Source organism: Larus michahellis, chromosome 4 (assembly GCF_964199755.1).
Source record: "Larus michahellis chromosome 4, bLarMic1.1, whole genome shotgun sequence".
NCBI lineage: Eukaryota > Metazoa > Chordata > Aves > Charadriiformes > Laridae > Larus > Larus michahellis.
The window spans coordinates 79,424,480-79,439,914 of record NC_133899.1 but is presented as its reverse complement, the minus strand read 5'-3'; the positions used below and the strand labels follow the sequence as shown (position 1 = coordinate 79,439,914).

The 15,435-nt window shown below is 38.3% G+C and overlaps 1 protein-coding gene across 18 annotated transcripts in view; it reads right to left on the bottom strand.

The window, feature by feature from the left end:
- Positions 1-15,435, bottom strand: part of SOX6 (SRY-box transcription factor 6) — a 382,490-nt gene that overhangs the window by 83,825 nt on the left and 283,230 nt on the right. For all 18 annotated transcript variants that reach the window (XM_074585859.1, XM_074585865.1, XM_074585856.1 and 15 more), the window contains one exon: positions 10,165-10,244. In XM_074585859.1, coding sequence (XP_074441960.1) covers positions 10,165-10,244 — 80 coding nt within the window. The remainder of the gene's footprint in view (positions 1-10,164; positions 10,245-15,435) is intronic.

The following is a 15,435-nucleotide window of genomic DNA, read 5'->3' as shown; positions in this document are numbered from 1 at the left end:
CTGCTTAAAGAGAATCCCTGTGATAAGGGAAATAAAATTATATGATTGAAAAGCAATTAATTACAGTAAGTTTGCTGAACGGATGATAGCTATCAAAGCTTATCAAATTTTGCATTTCAGAGTTTTATATATTTATTTTTAAAAAGTGTTAATACATAGATGAGCTTTGTGAGAGAAGTCAGGAGTTTCATTCAGGCTCATGTCAGTGGGATTACAAGCAATTATGAGTAACTGCTTGTTGAGCTGTGTGAAATGAGTTGGTGAATGAGTTTCCTAGTAAGCACATGTCCATGTCACTGGTACGACTGTCAGTAATGTAGACAATCTTAGTTGAAGGGGTCTAAAAACTTAATTATTCTCATAATCCTACAGGGGATAAAATCAGTTCAGGACAGAAGATAGTTGTACAATTGCTGCGTCTAGTGTAGATCTCCTACATTTGTCAATCTGGCAGCAGACAGAAAAACAGAAGTGTAAGAAAAAGAAATCAGGACCTGGAAAAAAGAAGTGGCAATAAATCTGCTCTAGAAATATTTCTTAAGATCCGGCATAGGTTGGTGGGTTCATTCACTGACCACCCAGATGGAGAAATTGTCAAATGTAACGATTGCAGCATTTCCCATGTAGAACTGTACAGACACAGAACAAGAAAACTGAATGCTCACCTATCGCTGCTAATCATACTGAGAGGCAAAAGCACTGCAATTAAATTTCTACAGGCTCCCATGACAGAATAATGAGACACCATCCCAATAATAAATGGGAGCAAGGTAGGGAAGAGGAAGAGTCCCATTTAAACTACCTCTCTGAATTACCATGTCTGAATCCCCACTTCGTGAGAAGATGCCAAAGCAGCTCTGCATTTAAGAGCTGAATTTTTTGAAAGTGCTGCTTGGGGGTTGAAGCTGTAATGTTTTCCTACTTTTATAAGAGACACAGAGAGTTTATATGGTAGCTCGCAGCCATTCTATTATTTTCACTAGCGAAAATGGACGAAAGACAGGGCTATAATAAATATATACTGGCTCTACTGATCAGGAGAAGCTTTATCAGTCAGCTGGGGCACATCTGGGAAAAAAGTCACTCAGGTGCATCTCTAGCATCCCATTCAATTAACATACCATTAAAAATGGTTTGTCCCTGTTCAGCCTGCTGCGTTACCTGATAAGTCAACATATTTAAAATGTATATTTAAATGCAGAAAACAGTGAAATGTTTTCTTTGTGAAGCAGAAAACAAGCCTAGTTTACAGGTATTTTAAAGCATTAGAAATAATTGTGCTTTACAGGCTGCTTAGCAGATCTCTCACACTGATCTTTTACTATATATTTAGAAACTTTCATGCACCTTCAAGGAAAATTAAATAGTTTCCTTAAAGGAAGTGCACACAAAATTATGTAAAACATATTCAAATGGACTTATAAAAATTACATCTAAAAAAAAAAATCACATTTGCACCTCAAAACCAGGTAACTGGGAACATACTATTACAAATTCATTGTAAGCTGATGTATTTTACACAAGCAAATGTGAATTTGCGTAAGCCTGTTGTCCTTTCTGAGCTGCAGTGGGTGTGATGATATTCCAGCAATAGTGCTGGGACCAGATTAAAATGGTTATGAGGCCTCATATTAGCCCTTCCCGAGGTGTTGAAGACCGCAGCAGAAGAGATGGCCTGTACTGGATGAATTACTATGTGTAGCTTACAGATGTATTATTTAATAAAGCTGTAGACTCGTTAAATCTGGTGACTTGTTCTCTTTCAAGTATGTAGGACAAATGATGCCACTTTTCTGAAAGGACTTTACCTCTTTTACTTCTCACTTCACTTCCAAAAATGCCAGTGGACATGACAAGGCACTCTCACTATTCCTGCATCTGAAATACGTCTTCATTTGTTTTCATACTTAGCTATTTACTGTAATTCATTTACAACACCAAAATATGTCCTCTATTGTGTTGACTCCAATAGATTTTGTGAATGATTCCTTTAAGTTTTGAATAATCCTTTAATACTGACATTTAAGCATGATGTGTTTTTCTTCCTGTATTCCTTAGGATGCTCCTCCCTCCAGCCTCCTTTTTTCAGGACTGATATGCAAGCCTTCTGCTGTGCCCCACAGCCATATGTAGCCTTCAGGCTGAATCTTATGAACAGACAGATGATTCCAATACTTTCTATGAGTTAGGATACTTTTCTAGTTTCTCAATCACATGGATTCTAAAAACATCACAGACCAAAAGCACATCTTAGCCAAGCAGGGTGTTGGAGCAATGCCATTCCTATCTCGTCATCTAAAAAGACTACTCAGTGTCAGCAATATCTACACACTGCTTTGATGAGTTCTATCTCATCTTCAATAAATTTCCCTTTCTTTCTGAATTGGGTCAGTGGGAAAGAATACTCTCTTATAATCAAAGACCCTCCAAAACAAGGCAAGTGATGATGTCTTTCCAGTCCACACATCTTTAAGAGAATTCTTCTGCTTCCTTTGAGCATGCGTGCGTGTGTCTGTACGTCTACACCTAGAAGCTCTCCTCTAACCATCCTTATTCTTAGAACTTTTACTTCAGATGAAAGGTGAGTTATTAAGTTTTCTTTTTCTGTAGCAATTAGTCAGGAAAGAACGAGATACAGAAGTGTATTATTTTCCTTTGTGTATAGACCTGACTTAAAAGGCATTTTTGTCTTTAATCCGATTGCTGCTAAATTCCTAAACATCCAAATATGTTAACACCTTAACACCTTCCTGTAAACAGGAAAACATTCCTTCGTGTTTGTAATTTGTAGCCAAATTAAGCAGCTTGCTCTACGGTTATCAGAAGTATAATAAAATTCCAGAAACATGTTCACTTGCAGCTAATTCCTGTAAGGCATATACCATATACATTTCTGGAAAGCTTGAAGGAATCCAACTGCCAGCTCAGAGTTTGCCTCACAGTCAGCCTATTCCCCAAAGGGATGCCACAGTTTTAAAAGAGCTTTAAAAAACGTGCTCATCCCCTGATGGCACTCTGTGGTACTGGTGCCTCTGGTGCTCTGTCAGTAAATGCAGCAGTAACTTATTTGCTTCTTACTGGCTTCTGAGTGAATACATACTCCAGGGAGTGAGCTTTGCAAAGCACAATTATTTTAAAATAGAGCCTGGGCTTTCAGTGAGGGGCAGCCAATGGTTACGGCAGTGAGAACGTCTTGTTGACGCTGGGGGCTCAGCCTCCTCCAGTCACTTGGGCTCAAGCTTCTGCCTTGATACAGACTGAAAAGACAAAGGAAACCCCCTGCAATTCAGGCTATAAGGATTACATCCTATCAAACATACAAGTTTCCTGATAAGTGAGTTTATGTCTGTGCCATTTATGATCTCAATCATAAATTCTCCCTGGAACAGAGCATATGGGCCTGGAAGGCAGCTGTTATGCCTGGTAAAATCTAAAGGTGCAAAAGGCAGGAATCACGCCAGGAGCCTGATCCCTAGCTGCCAGATTGAAAAGTCTTCCCTCTTGGGAAAGGAGAGCTGGCGCAGGACAGGAGCACTTCCCAAGGCAGAGGAATGGTCCCCACAACTGAAGGGAACAGAAAGAGAGAGCTATGCCAGACTGTGTAACAGTTTGGTGGCTAGTGTCCTTCCTGCGTTGTGGGGAAACACAAGCCCAGGACTGGATTTAGGCTTGCCACATCCAAGGAAAGTACTAGAACTGCTATAAACTATAGAAACAGTCTCTACCTTAAACACTTCTATAAATTTTTTATTAAATAATGTGACACTGTTCCATTAAGCAAGAATGAGAGTAACAAAGACATGCTGTTTAAAGCAGTCATTGGAGATGGAGGGCATTAAATGGGTGAGAAAAGGATCTTGCAGTTGCAATGCTGCTGCACCACACTGATTATTCTAGCTGATAGTTTTGTTTGTTTGTCTGTCCATTTTTATTAACTTGAAGAGAATAGGGAGACTTCGTCTCATTTTGACCAGGGATGCCATTACTGGGGGAGCTAGGAAAATTCTCCTGGCCAAAATTTCAGCAGAATTGATATTTTACTGCAAAAGTCTCAATTTTGATGGGCTGTCTTTTCCTGATGAAAATCACTTTGCCAGATAATTCAGGGCTGAAGTTGAGAAGAAGTAGGAGAAGATGGAGTATTAAGAAATTCTGCAAAGAAAGGGGGTCATATGGTAAAATACTGGCTCAATGACATCATTTTCATTGATACTGCCACTGATATAATTCAATTTGATAACACAGATATTACATACAGAGACATAAACATTCAAGTAGGGAAAGGCACAAGTATAACTATTTCATTGATTTTAATTAAATTTTCCTAAGTATTGCAAGGTTGGCATATTTTTAATTTTATTTTCATTAAAGGGCTTGCTTGGTCTCTTAGAGCCCTAATAAAATCTTCTTTCAACCTCTTTCCTTCTTCTGCTACAACCTAAATTTCTACGTAAGAAAAGGACCAAAATATTTAATTTACTACTTCCATATACTGAAATTTGCACGCACCATTCCCTTAATTTAGGCCACTATTCACTGTATCATAATAAGGAACATTCTGTTAAAATATGCCCACCTAGAGCTCAGTAGTCTTTGAATGCTACATAAAATCATTCTATAAGGCTAATGAAGACAGAAACTCTGCCTGTAACAATATTAAGTTTGTTTTCTCTAGTGATTCGAAGAAGTGAGCAATCTGTCAGTAATACATTGAGGGAAATTACTTGTCTTGTAGGAATTCCTGCTGACAGTCACTCACTCACAGTGCTGACCCAAACATCTACCCGCTGACAAACAAATTACAGTGTCTAACTTTGAAAAGGTAACTAGCTGGTTTTAATTGTGATGGGTCTCACCAAATCTCTTTTACATTTACCCAATCCCCATTCTTCGTTGTGTTTTATAAAAAAAAAAAAAAAAAAAAAAAAAGGAAAACCCCGTGGTCTTTGCTTTGCATTTGAAAAAATTATTATTGCCTACATCCGAGAGTGTTATGTCAGATAAAACTGTTAAACTGTGTCTAACCAACATTAAGACTGGCAGCCCTGCCAGTGACTGACTGGGTGAGTGAACACATTACTGAGACAGCATTGTAGAAATTAATTTTCTTCAATAAAGTGATTTTTAAGGCTCATATATTTCACAATCTAAACATATGTCACTGTTTCATAAACAAAATAAATGGATTAAAATAATACATTACCAATATGCTGACACATGGAGATATTTTAATTAGAAATACTTAAGCTGTGTGATATTTAACTGCTATATTTGTTGAAGACGAGCATGCATCATTTAATAAGACATAAGGCAGGTACATCACTTTGCATGATGTGGTACCAGAGTGGGACCAAATCACCTCCAGTGTGAGCTATCACTATCAGATCACATTAGCCCCACTAAAAAATTGCTTTAAGGTTACATATAGAGGAGACTCCGTAAGAGCAGCAGTCCACTAAAACAACTTTTTCATTGAAATAATAAGTCACCGAGATTCCAGTTCCCGAGAATAATATTTCTTCATAAAAGGCCATATTTAACATCTTAGCTATTTAAAGGCCATATTTACATGACTGTCGCATTACATTGGCCTCTTTCCTGCACATTCTTCTTGCCTTACTTTAAGGACCAGCACTAAAATAGCTGAGGAAAGCATATGTCAACTATGTCCTGAAATTTATATGTGTGAGAGAATTGGAATAAGTAGAAATGTAATATATTGTTTACTGTACCAAATGCCCTCTGTTCTCCAAAGGTCAAAAGCATTGTAACCTTAGAGTTACAGTTTCTGATTGTTCCCAGGGTTAAATACATTATCAAAATTAATGGTTCAAACCCCTCAACCTTCAGATATATGAGTATTCATGCCTCCATCTGCTGAACTGTTCAACTAAAAATAGCATTCTTTGGCCTTCCCTCTACTAATATTGTGCCCCTGAGGCAGGCTATGCAATGCTTCAGCAGCGCACTGGATACGCACCCAGCGGTATAAAGAAAGGTCATTTACTTTGTCCGCAATTAGAAGAGAGTGTGGAGGAATAAGATGAGATGGGAAGGGAGGAGAGAAATATACAAATATGTGTTTAGTTAAAATTTAAATTTTTTAAATGGATTATAAAAACTTCAGGCTTCAAGAACACAGCTGCAACTATAGTTTAGACTTGCCAAGGTTCATTAGTGTTATAAGTGATAAATTTTGAAGGACAAATTACACAAATAGTTTGGGGAAAGAGTTATGAACGAAAGCTTTTTTGTTTTGCTTTTTTTTTTCCTAGGGCTCACTTTGTTTAGGAATAACTCCAGCTCGCATCATTGTACTGCTTCCATTTCTATCAACAGTTTATCAGTTGTGGTTGAGACAGTTGTGACATTTCCTTATTTACCTCATAGGCTGCTTTGTAGAAATATCTAAGAATGAAGGCAGATGTTTTTAAACAATAAAGAGCATATAGTAACATTCCTTGTTTGAAAGTAAGGACATAAAGGTGCCACCTCTGCCACCACTGAGACTTCCCAGTAACTAAGTTACTGCTACCAGCACCACGAAAGCTGGGAAAACCCATTTCATGATCAAGTTCACTCATTTAGCAAGACTACTGGGCACACAGATCTAGAATCAGTTAATATCAGTGCAATCATTTGACCACTAGGGAAAAATTCAGAGAAATGGGAAAGGGGAGAAAACTCCAAAGAAGGTGGGTATAAAAAAAAGGAGCAAAGAGAAAATTATTGACAGGTTTTACTGCTCACACTGATTAATTAAAGCAACACACTTTTGTTACACACATGCATCAGAACTGGTTCACACGCCACTATGCACACCTGCTACAGGTGTATTTGGTAATATATCTGTAAACTATTTAGCAGAAGGTTGATTTGATGGGATTCACTCAACGGTTGTTTGAAGCTGGAGGGGTGAACAGAAATAGCTTGGTCCTTCTTCTTAGACCATAGCTAGCAAACTGTTCCCTCATCAGCAAGATCCTCCCTTACACCGAGAGTCCTAACAAGGCTTGGTCCTATCGCACATATTATTTAAATCTTGGCCAAATTGTTGAGGAAACTGGTAAGATGGAGCTGAGCTGCCAATGGGAATTGTGGAACACAGGGTTTTAAGTCTTTTTGTCAACACCATCATCATGCCACCCTCAAGAGATCAGTATACAGATAAAAAGAAGCTATCTGATGTCAGTCCAAAGCAGAGGAAGCTAACACCTCAGGGAACATGGACTGGCATAAAAATGTGTGGTAATTACTACTTTCTTTCAGGGTACTCAAAACTACAACTGAATATTAATGATATTTTACCACTAGCTGATCAATGTGATCAATGTAGATGGGTCAAACAGGTCTATTGCTGAAGGAGGAATAAATTTTTTATTTATTTTTTTTTTAATGTAAGGCCCATGAGGGTGAAACTAGTTACTTGAGAAATTCGTAGTTATGATTTTTAAAGTTTTTTACTCACAGAAATTCATAATCCACTGGTGAACACAGACATACAATTCAGAGAAAATACATCATCTTAATAGCAATCTGCTAAATAGCTTGAATAAAGTGGTCAAATCATTAATTACCAATTGCACACTGAAGAAACATCCTCTGTGGAATAATTGCTATCGTTATATGATGTACCTGGGAGTAAATTGTTTTCTGCGCTATTAAATTCAGAGCTTCCATAGAAGTTGCCCTAACACACAGAAAGATGAGAACACAAAATTGCTGCTAGTTCCTACCTGAAGCATGATCATCCCAAAAAAACAAGTGAAGAAGAGGAGAGATTACAAGCCTGAAGCTGACAGACTTTCCACTGCAGCTGGATATGGATTATGAATATAATTTTGGAACTAATAATAATGCCCAGGTAAAGTTGAAATTTTAGAGCTACCACAAAGCTCTTTTAATTGAAATAGTTTTCCTCTCCAAGTTCCCTAAACATAGATATCACACACACGCTCACATGTAGAAACAAAACCAAACCTGCAAATGAATTACCTATTTCTCCCACTGGCTGAAAGGAACACAGATTAGTTTTGTGATCAGTATTTTTAAGCACTTGGGAAATAATTCAGATACCATGGTCACAGCATTCATGTAAATAAATAAGTGGGTGGGGTACATGGAAGAAAAGAAACTGTACAGAGAAAGAAGGGGGAAGGGAAGCAAAGATGGAAAAATGAGCTGAAATTCTACACCCCTATCAGTCTTCATGACGCATCAGGTATAACAACAAATTCCCGCCAACAAACACACCCAAATAAGTATTCATTTAGGAAACATTTAGGGAATTTACACTAAGAGAATATTAATAGTAGGAGTAAATAAAATTTAGTTCAGCCAATTTCACAATCAGATGAGCAGGTATCACCTGAAGGTTAAGTACTCTATTACTTAAGCTCTTATGACCATGAAACATTAAAGGTTTTGAAATCCCATAAAGGTGAAATTCAAATAAAATAGAGGGGTGGGAACAAACAAAAAAACCCTCCTTTGCAAGAAATATATCTGAAGGGAAATTCTGCCCCCTCAAGCACTCAAATATTTCTGAATTTATTAGCACCAATTTCTTTGCTGGTTGTTTTCTTTTCTCTCTAATTGTGCTCGTCATGTTTAACAGCTTAACCTATTATTTCTGCAAATTGATGAAATTGCACTATTGCTTGTATTCTGATCAAGGCTGATGTGCAAATAAATCTGTGGGTCAAGCTACAAATGGATCTTGTCAAAGAAAAGAATCGGGAATGTCTGTGATTTAGATCCTGTTTCTTTTGCAGTTGAATAGTTTTTATCCTTTCCTGCCTTACAGTCTTGTGTAGGCTCACTATTTGTTGTATTGCATTTCAAAAGCAGCAAAAAGTCTCTGTATTCAGAAAACTGATTTCTGAAGTGTTTTCTTAACTAAAGCTAATGATACTTTTGCTTCAATAAGTATTCAAATACAGATTTTTAAAGGATACCTGCTATTTTCCTTTTGAAAAACTCCCCTTTGGTTTGAAGCCTGTCCAAGGTACAATCTTAACATAATACTATCATGACCTGAAAGTATTTTTGGGATGTCTTTCCCTGCAGTGTCCAGGTGTTCTCTTTTCAAGTGTTGATTGTAGGTTAGGTCAGACATAAACTCAAGGGGTCTTTTTTGCCAGTTCTGGACCATCAGTAAACAGTGAGTTCTGGTCCCATTCTCACTTATCCTAAGTTAACTCGGCAAGAAGAATATCGGCATTGGGTAAAGACAAGAGGATTTTTAATTTGCCTCAATCGCTCTGGAAAATTATATCATTGCAGAAGGGTAAGCAAAGTAGATATTTGGATATTAATATGGCAGTACGTTGCTGCTCTAGGCACAATTTATTCTTACTTCACATCTGAACCCAGCTCTAACCTAACTCAAACAGGGGTTTCAAAGGTTTACTTGCAAATAGTTACATGCATCTTTAATGGCCTTTCCTCTCATGTTCACTGTCACTTCCTTTCCACACATTTTAACTCTGAAAGCTTTTGACTGTTTCTTCATTATTTATGACATTGTTGTGTCTTTTCTTGTGAAATTAAAAACTTCTTGCCACAAAAAGCTAGCTAATAATATGGCACATAAATCTTTCTTTCACAACATTTCGTTCTATATATGCCAAAAATAAATAAATGACCAAACCAAGGCTCCTGACCATGCTTGGCGTCTGACCAGCTTAATGCACGGAAAGGTTGAGATTACCCAAATACAGAAGCTAAAAGAGTTCGCACTTTATTGTATTGTCAGCACCACACTGTCTGAAAAAAAAGAAAAAACCTCAATAACACCCATTTGTTTTGATACACTCACTGGTCCAATTAAAGGTAGGGCATTGCAGCTACAGGGGAAAGACTAAATGAAAATAAAGTACAAAAATATCTTTGAACATATCTCCCATCAACTGGTCATATAATTAAAAAAATACCATCAACTCTGCCAATATAAAACACACAGAACAATGTCTGTCACTCACAGTATCAAGGTTGGCTGAACGTTGCTATATTTGCAGTACCGTAAGTACACAAGGTGTTAATCCTCCTGGGCTGTGCTCAAAAATTATTTAACATTCAGACTATTATTTAGCATACAGCTGGTTAGCAGTTTTCCCCTAAAATGTTGGCTTCGATCCCACATTTTTTTGTTCTGGCACATACCTGGAGCTGTAAAGGGCTGAGTCCAGAAGCAGCAGCAGCTGCCATTGTTGATGGAATGAACTGCACAGGGTAGTTATCACCTGTCGGGAGAACAATGCGTGCAGGTTCAGACAATGAGCAGAGAATAGCAGCAGACAAGTGCAAACATGGTCCTAGGATTGCCTGTGCTCCACAGCACTCCTCTAAGCCTAAACATCTGCAAAAACAAAAGGCTTCACCGGGCACAGACTTGCCATGCTCCCTTGGAACTTTTTTGTTAGCAGATAGCTGGTAGGCAAACTGGCAAAACATAAATGTGATACTCGTGATTTTCATTTTCAAAAGCAAATGTTCGAATCAAGCGTGTAAAGCTTGGGCACAAAATGGGTCTTAAGGACATAGACACACAGACAAGATAACCCAGGAAACTCCAGTGGTTCCCAGAAGAAAAGAGTTGTTGTCAGCACATGTTTCTTAAAACAGGATAAAATTGTCATAACCCAAGAAATTTCAGCCCTGTTTAATGCAGGGTGATTTCTTTTCAGCATCGAGTGGGTCTTTCCTGGGAAAGCTACCTAGTTGGCTCAACACAGTTTGGGTTGTTTCTTGTTTTGCTTTGAGGTTCTCGCTTGGAACAACTCCTTTAAGGTAGCCATAGAGAAAAACAAAATTAAATCACTTCTAAAAATAGCATGAAATATAATTTTAACTTTCTCTTAGATCTACTGAAGTTGATGTTACAGTTACATGAAGATACAGGCACTAAAATTTCTGTGTTCTGTTCCCTGGAAACTGAAAATGTGTGCCCTCTGCATTGAGGGGACAACAAATACGCCAGAAAATAAGAGATACTATTGATCCAAAATAAGCATCGCAACATTGTATCTTATAGCATCTATGGGTGTTCCCATTACTAAGTCACTGCAATAATGCATCACACAGTGCCATTGGGATTCTTAGTCAATGTAAAGAACGAAGGAAGGCTGAAATAATTTAGCAGTGTAATCGGTAACATGAAAATTAATACAGTGATGGGTAAATTGCACAGTAGGTATGATTTAATGGAATACCACCTTGGCTCAAGCTCCTTATTTAAAGTCAGCGTTATGTACTACCTGTAGACTACATTTTAATAGGCTGCTCCTCTGTACATTTTTGAGATTTTCAGTAATCAGTCTGTTTTACATGAACCTTTCCACACTGAAAGCAAAACATAGCAATGAGGGAAAATACAGAAATACAAAATAATATAATCAGGACATTCCAAGAGTTAGATTATTTTTTTTTTGTCACCCCCACAATAGCTGAAGTCTTTGCAGTCACTGGATTCCTCAGAACTCTCCCTTTTTACCACCTGAAGTGCTATTATATTCAGGTTGGTTTAAATGTTTGGTTGTTTCACTTTTTTAATAAATTGTACATGTCTAATCCACAAGGTCTTTTTGCATCATATCCATAATACCTCATCAGACCATTGAGCACAGTATGCGCTTGTACACAGTCCAGTAACAATTGGATTCTGATTGCATATGGGGCTCTGCTACAATGCATTCACTAACACTATATTGTACTGGTGTCCTATGGAGTAATGTTCAAAATATCTCCTCTTATTTTCCCCCTTCCATGAGGTTGATTTTAGTTTGCAATGATGTTGTTTGGTTTTTTTTCTTAAAAAAAAAAAAAAGGCAACAAAAACCCCCTAGATCCTTTTTGTAAAGTACTAAAGCTGTCTCTTTACGGTTAAACAATTCTACTCATCTCTTTGATATTTATATGAAATTATCTGAATAAATAAGATCCTAATCTAAGTTAAATAATGTTTCTTTCAGAAATATCTTACAAGGTTTTAAAAAAATCACAAAGATGTTGAATTAATGATGCTTTAAATGGGGGGGAAAATAACCATCGGAGTTACCAGCATGGACTGCCTTGCAGAACATTTCGGAGGCATTCTTTCTTTAAATATCATGAATTATTCATTCCTGTTCCACACAGCAATCTCTTCTTTCTCCCTCCCCCTCCGCATACACTTTTTAAGTTCAATACCAGTTGCTTTATTTGTACTAAAACATTTTCCATGTCAAACATATTTTTTAAAAAATCAAACTCTAAAAGAATTCCCTGCGGCACTCCTTTTTCACAGCTGTCATGCTCCTATGGTTTGAAATAGCCAGATATTTTATACACACACACACACGCACGCACGCCTGCACACACACACAGAGAGTTTTTGGCTTCACAGTTAATTTAATAGCATCTCTACCACGCCCTGTAGTGTTCTCTTGCTCACCTGCTGGCTACAGTTCTTTCTTTTGTTACAGGAAAAATAATTTTATAGTTAGGCCATTTCTTTGTTATTAAATCATAATACTGTCCCTTTCCCCCCTCATCTTAACATGCTAAATTAGGGCTAAGTCCTTAGCAGTACTATTGTGCTGAGAACAAAAATTAATACTCTTTCAGCTTTGGAGTACTTTGCTGACACCAAGCAGTGAAAGCAGAGCAAAGGTACTTTTTTTCTCCCTTGAGGAAACTGCAGGGAATGGGTTGGTTTTAATTTTTAATTACAGAAGGTACATATTTCCCCCTCTCATTTTGTCAGTGCAAGAATGGATCAAGAAGCTTCTCAGTAGCTGTCTTGGCAAGAAATCAGTCAGTGTATTGTAGCAATTTTTTTCAAATTTGTTTCTCAATTTGGAATGCTTGCGTGAGGATCCATTCTTTCACATTCGTACAAAAGGCAGCAGAACATGTTCAAGCAGGTCTGCTTTAGGTACCGGTGTGTTCTGGCCTTTGATAACCAGGAGTGAGAAGAATGCCGGAAGAAGAAAATCCGTCATGTTTTGCAAACTGATCTCTTCAATCGCCTTGCTGTGCTGATTGTCTATTTACATTTGGCTGCTGTTGTTTATATATAAATTGGTGTTTACACGCCATGGAAAAGTATGCCAGACTTCTGTTTCATTTGTCAGGTTGAGCAACATTTCCAAATGAATAAAAGCAGTGAGCAACTGTACCGTGCTATTCTATATAGAAATAATGTAATTTTTTCTTTTTCTCTTGGATGAAGTGATGAAGCTTAGTGGACTTTATTTATAGGATGTATGGACTTACTTTCCAGATCAAGGCCTTGTGAGCTGTGAGGAAGGAAGGATGTCTGGCTCTTGTGAGACCCAGGGTAGGGGGAGGGTGTTGTTTTATTACCTGTCTTTCCTAAAACACAATTGTAAGACACAAGCTGACTCTCTTCATCTGACTTACAAAGTTTTCAGCTTGACAATGGTTTCCCCATTTGGGGATTGTAACGTAAAATCTGTCTTTTCACGCATGGATCTCAAACTGCCACTTGCACACTCTCCATGTGGAATCACAGAATAACAGGAAATGGAGTTGGAAGAGATGTAAGAGATCACAAATTCCAGGGCCCTGCCCTCGCAGGCATAATGAACATCTCTCCTCAGGCTGTTGTTGGGATACAGCAAGGATACAGATGCCTGCTCCTGCAACATTCCCACACAGGGCATGCATTTTGCTTGTGTAGAGGCATCAGGATTGAGGAAGATGTTAACAGTGGTAACTGGCTATGGCAACGCTTTGGAGCATCTTCCCTGTCCGATGACACTACCTCAGTTCTGCCCGTGTTCTAAGCAGGGTTTGCCACAACACTGCCTTATTGCCATCCTCATGTTGCAGCAGAACCAGTTGCCCCAACAACCGTCTGTCTGCGGGTAAAGAACTTCAGTGCAAAGCCCAGTTGAAAATATTCAGCTGCCTGTTACCACTTCCAGCTCTTACCTCAACATTTAGGAGTGAGGCACATGTGGATTGCTACAACAAATCCTGAAGTTACGGATTCCTTGTTTCAATGAGTAAAACCCAACAGGGAACACGTGACAGACTTTAACTCAGTCCTGGGGAATTTCCATTAGAACCAAACTCATGCAGCACCTCTGCCATGCTAAGATACACAGCCAACTCAGTACACAGTTGATTTGATGTACGCTTTCTTTTCTCACCTGCCAAGAGGAACAGCAGCCTACTGAAAATAGAGGACTGTGCTATGTAAAATTTAAACCACCTTACACCTTTAGGAAAGTTTTCTGAAAGGCCTGTTCCACATGGAAACTGCAATGATGGGCATCGGTGAAATCCAGCAGATCTAACATGGAGTTAGTTACGTGGAATAGCTACTGTAATCAATGAGTTTAATCAGTTTGATGACAAATATGTCACAGTATTGGAATGTTCTGATGTCCAGTTGGATGACAATAAGCCTGACAGTTTTGTTTGTCGTGCTTTACCTGATTTTATTTTCATTTATTTCAAAGGAGTTACTGTTGATTTGCCCCAACGCAAGTAGGACCAGAACCAGGTCAAAACATTAGCTACATTTCTCACTATTTTTGCCACCATGCCAGGAAAACAGTCTCCATTTTCACATTTCATTGTATTGCCAGCATAGCAAAATCTCTTCTACATTATTTTTGTGTATAAAACAGAATGACCTAGGTAGGCAGACAGAAGTTGTTTCTTAGCCACTCTAATCATGGTCTTTATATACTTTCTGTATGAAATACGAAGAAATGTTCTGAAAATACGCTGCAGCTTATCACTCTACAAACCCTTTTAAATAGAGGTTTACAATTGCCATACCTCAATGTCTCTATTTTCCATAATCTTTTTCAGAGATGCTCCCCACATCTGGTAAAGAACTGATACAATACAAAATATTTTCAGAAGACTATTGAGCAAAGTGATCATTCATTTCCAAGACACATGGATTGCTGATATGCAGCCAGCGTGGAGAGCAGCCCTCCCACTCTCTGCTCAGTGCAAACCGTAGCTCTGTTTGAGCTCTGCTCAAAGTAGGGCCTGGCTCCTGTCCAGCATTACTCTGTATCTTTACTCTGCCATCATCCTCTTCCCTGCTCCCTCTTAGCCACAAAACTTGAAGGAAGTAATACTTTAGGCACTGCAAGATGGAGGAGGGAATTGTCTTCCTCCTTACCCCCGCTCACTGTCTTCTCCTCTTGACCCAGGGCACTAATGGGGACAAGTTACTCACATTCAATGATACTCCAATCCACTAACTTTTCCCGGATGCATGCGGTTGATTAACTGAAGGGAAACTCGCACTGGGAGAGGAGGTATAATGGTACTTATGTTACCCACTGGTTCCAAGTAGTAAGTATGGTGGTCACAGTCAGAAAGACAGCGCAGTTGCTTTGCTGCTCTTAGAATGCAAAATAATTACATTAACTGTGTAGCATCTCTGGGCAAGTATTAGCTTCC